The sequence below is a fragment of the Triticum aestivum genome, chromosome 7A, assembly GCF_018294505.1.
Source record: "Triticum aestivum cultivar Chinese Spring chromosome 7A, IWGSC CS RefSeq v2.1, whole genome shotgun sequence".
NCBI classification, from domain to species: Eukaryota; Viridiplantae; Streptophyta; class Magnoliopsida; order Poales; family Poaceae; genus Triticum; species Triticum aestivum.
Genome location: NC_057812.1, coordinates 512,782,654 through 512,787,394, shown reverse-complemented (window position 1 = coordinate 512,787,394; position 4,741 = coordinate 512,782,654). Strand labels below are relative to the sequence as shown.

General features: G+C 44.6%; 1 protein-coding gene across 1 annotated transcript in view; it reads right to left on the bottom strand.

The window, feature by feature from the left end:
* The window catches only part of LOC123151888 (non-specific lipid-transfer protein 4.1), a 3,500-nt gene extending 3,048 nt beyond the window's left edge, over nucleotides 1-452 (bottom strand). The window contains exon 1 of the mRNA XM_044571523.1: nucleotides 9-452. Coding sequence (XP_044427458.1) covers nucleotides 9-367 — 359 coding nt within the window. The 5' untranslated portion in view covers nucleotides 368-452. The remainder of the gene's footprint in view (nucleotides 1-8) is intronic.
* Nucleotides 453-4,741: the final 4,289 nt, after the last annotated feature.

Below are 4,741 nucleotides of genomic sequence, written 5' to 3'. Positions count from 1 at the left end.
GTACTCACTGGGAACAGTCGACGTCGGGGGAGATGGTGAACGGCAGGGAGAGGCCGCAGTCGGCCGGCAAGTCCCGCGCCGCAGTCGCCTCGGCGCTGCCCTCTCCCGCGGCTGACTTGAGGCACTCGCACGCCTCCTGCCGGTCGGCCGTGGTGGCCGCGGCCGCCACGAGGCTTGACGCGCCGTCGCAGCAGTCGGCCGAGGGGTAGTCCTCCTCGCCCTGCAGGAACCCGAGGCACGGAGACAGGTCGGAGAGCATGCCGGAGCACGACATTGACATGTCTGCCTCAAGCTGCTGGAGGGCGAGAGCCAGCAGGAGGAGGACGGTGAGGCTGCTGGCCTTCGCAAAGCTCGAGCTCCTGCTCATGGTTGCCTTGGCTCGACTGAGAGAAGAAGCTACCGATTGTTGATTAGCTAGTCCAGTTAATTTATTTAGTAGTGGTGATTCTTGTATCGGTAGCTTTGGTGCTGTGCGTGCATGGGTATTTATAGGTACATTGGGTGAGCTGGTGAGGTAGTATTGGAGAACACTACAAGTCTTGGAAGAATTATTATTATTTTAACCTTAGTCTTGGGAAGATTAACAACCTTATTAGCAGAGGAACACGTACGTTTCGCTCATTTCCATATCTCGTTCAACAACTTGTAGTTGCAAGCTTTTCCAGTTTCTAGATACAAACCACATATTATTTTTTTCAAAACGGGGGGCTCCCCGGTCTCTTCATCAGAACGATGCATAGGATCAACTTTATTAAAAAGCAAATAGGTTAAACAAAGGTCTTAAAGTCTCAAAGTCAGTAGAGAAAAGCTCACAGAGAGCCAATAAAAAAATAGTTATAAAGCCACAACCGGCTGGCATAAGAAAGATAGAGAAACTAATTGTCTACCCTATTACATGACCGTCATCCAAACCGGTTGAAAATATTCCATGCTACCATCTTCCACCGGGTAGATGCAATAACCAAACGCTCCTTGGCCTCCGTCAGAGTGAGTAGCGACCACATACGGATCAACGCAGTGGCTCAGAAGATAACCTGCAAAAAATGAATATTTGTTGTTCTGTTAAAAACCAAATCATTTCTGCAGTTCCAGACTGCCCACAATAAAGCACATACTCCTACGCGAATGTGTCTCGCTATTCCGGTCTCTATCCCGTTAAGTCACGTTTCAAATAATGTGCTGACAGAATTCGAAGGAGTAATATTAAAGGCTATGTGCATCGTCCGCCATAATACTTTTGCCAGCGGGCAGTCAAGAAAAAGGTGTTTGATAGTTTCATCCCGATCACAAAAACTACATTTAGTAGGTCCTGTCCAATTGCGCTTTGCCAGATTGTCCTTGGTTAAGATGACTTGTTTATGTACAAACCACATAAACACTTTAATTTTCAAAGGAACTTTGACTTTCCAAACATGTTTGAAACTAGGAATGAAGCTAGAGTTGATAACATCGAGATACATTGATTTAACTGTAAACTCCCCACTCCTAGTAAGCTTCCAGCGCAACTGATCGGGTTGTTGAGACAGCTGGACCTCCATCAGTCTACTCACTAAATGGAGCCAAACTTACCAACGATTACCGGCGAGCGTCCTCCTGAATTGAATATTAAGGGGGATGGACAGAAGTAATGTTGCAAGGTAAGCATTGCGTTGTTGAACAATACTATAAAGAGACGGGTATTGAAGCACGAAGGGTGTCTCTCCTAGCCATGTATCCTCCCGAAATCGCGTGTTGGTGCTATTTCCGATTATAAACTTTGGCCTATTGAAAAGGCCGATTTGACTCTCATTAGCCCTTTTCAAAAAGGCGAGTCCGTCGGCCTTGCTGTCACATGGGATAAAGTTTTGGAATGAAGATACTTACTACAGAGAATCTGCGCCCATGTGGCCTCAATCTCTACAGATAACTTAGACAGCCACTTGCTGAGAAGACATCTATTCTTGACTTCAAGATTTTCAACACCAAGACCCCCTTGGTCTTTTGGTCGATAGATAATATCCCATTTGGTGAGTCTGTATTTTATTTTTAGTTCATCACTCTGTCAGAAGAATTGGGATCGATAGAAGTCCAGCATTTTCCTAACTCCAACTGGAACCTCAAAAAAGACAAGAGAAACATAGGCATGCTCGTGAGAACCGAATTAATAAGAATTAATCGGCCTCCGTATGACATGAGCTTACCCTTCCAGTAACTCAGTTTCTTCTCAAATCGATCCTCAATACATTTTCATTCTCTGTTTGTCAGCTTACGATGGTGAATTCGTATACCTAGATACGTAAAAGGTAAAGCCTCCAATTCGCACCCAAACAATTGCCTATAAGCCTCTTGTTCCTCATTGGCTCTTTCAAAACAGAACAATTCGCTTTTATGAAAGTTAATCTTTAACTTGGACAATTGTTCAAATAAGCATAACACCAGCTTCATATTTCTCGCTTTTTCCAAGTCGTGCTCCATAAAAATTATAGTATCATCAGTGTACTGTAGCATAGACACACCTCCATCAACTAGATGAGGCATCAAGCCACCCATCTGACCAGCCTCCTCAGCCCTTCCTATTAGAATTGCCAACATATCAATGTTGAACAAAATAGGAGACATCAGATCACCTTGTCTCAGGCCCTTATGTGTCTGGAAATAATGACCTATGTCGTCATTCACTTTAATTCCAACACTCTCTTTTTGCGTGAAAGATTCTACATGTCGTCGCCAGGCTTCATCAAAACCTTTCATACGCAAGGCCTGTTGAAGGAAAGGCCATTTGACTTTATCGTACGCTTTCTTGAAATCCACCTTGAAAACAATTCCATCTAGTTTTTTCGTGTGAATTTTGTGGAGCGTTTCATGAAGGACCACAACTCCTTTTAGGATATTTCTGTCCGGCATGAAAGTAGTTTGGGAGTGATGCATGACAGAATGCGCAATCTGCGTGAGCCTATTAGTCCCGACCTTGGTGAAAATTTTGAAACTAACGTTAAGAAGGCAGATCGGCCTGAACTGCTCAATTCTTACAGCCTCTGTTTTCTTAGGAAGCAGGATTATCGTTCCAAAATTCAGGTGAAATAATTGAATCTAACCAGAGAATAAATCATGGAACAATGGTATCAAATCCCCCTTAATAATGTGCCAGCACTTTTTATAGAACTCCAACGGAAATCCATCCGGCCCTGGAGCCTTATTATTTTTCATCTGTGAAATGGCTTCAAAGACCTCTTTCTCCGAAAATGGGGCAGTTCAAATATCATTCTCATCAGCAGCCAGTTGAGGAGCATCCTCAATCCTAAACTCATCCAGGGATACACAATTATCCTCCGGAGGCCCAAACAACTGCTTATAGTATTCGGTTATGTATAATTTTAGGTTTTCCTGTTCTAAAATCGTTCCTTCGTCTTGTTCAAGATGAAAGATTCTTTTCTTTTTGTGCTTGCCATTAGCGATCAGGTGAAAGAATTGAGTGTCTGTGTCCCCCTGGACAACTTTGCGAACCTTAGCCCGCAGCGCCCACTTCAATTCTTCGTCACGGAGCAGCTCTTTCAATCTCATCTCCGCCTCAAGTTTAGCATTAAGCTCCGTGGTCTGTAGGATTGTGGACTCGGCTTTTAAATCTAGGGACTGAATAAGTGTAAGGAGCCTTTCCTTTTCAACCTTATAAGTCCCACTAAGATGCTTAGCCCACCCACCTAAGAAACTCTCAAATGCCTTATCTTATTCTGCCAGCGCTCAACCGAAGTCCTACCTCCTACATCCTTAGCCCATTCCATGGCTATCAGATCTAGAAAGCCTTCTCTTTCAAACCACACCAGTTCGAACAAAAAAGAGTTTTTTGTTCCCCATGTGGGTTGCCTCACCAGAGTCCACCAGTAAAGGCGTGTGGTCAGAAATTCTGCGCGAAAGTGCCTGGACCGTTACCAAGGGAAATTTCTGTTCCCATTCGACGCTCGCAAGGACTCGATCCAGCTTCTTGAACGTCGGGTTTGTCAAGGTATTAGCCCAGGTAAATTTTCTACCTGAAAGCTCTATCTCTCTCAGATCCAAGCTTTCGATAATGGTATTAAACATGAACGACCACCTGCCATCAAAATTATCATTGTTCTTTTCCTCTCTCCTTCTAATAATGTTGAAATCACCCCCAACCAAGATTGGAAGCTGCTCGGAACCGAAAATTCGAACAAGATCTGCCAAAAACTCCGGTTTGAGTTCGGGCTGCGCGGCACCATATACCGCCACCAGTGCCCAATTAAACCCATCGGCCTTCGACCTAACCTGAAACTTAACTGCGAAATCTCCCATCACTACACTTCGCACTTCCAGGATTCACATCTAACTCCAAGTAAGATCCCACCCGATCTTCCTCTCGGAGGAAGGCAGTGCCAATCAAAATCGACACCTCCCGATAAAGTACTGAGAAACTGGGGAGAAAAATTATCTCTACCAGTTTCCGAGAGAGAAATAAAGTCCAACCTATGCTCGATGAAGCATCTGCAAGAAACCTTCTTTTAGCCAAGTCTTTCAGACCTCTGCTATTCCAAAATATTTCTCTCATATTTCATCATGAAATTTTTTTAGTAGTACGGATCCTAGCACTCCTGCGCACCGCCGAAGCAGGGTAAATCTTTCGCTTCCACTTGCGTTTAGGTTTGTTTTGATCCTCCACCTGGTCCACACACCCGGGCTCCGTGGATCTAACTACTTCAGCCTCGGAAGTGTCGTCCTCTTCCTCTGACTCGGGAAGGGATGGTGCAAG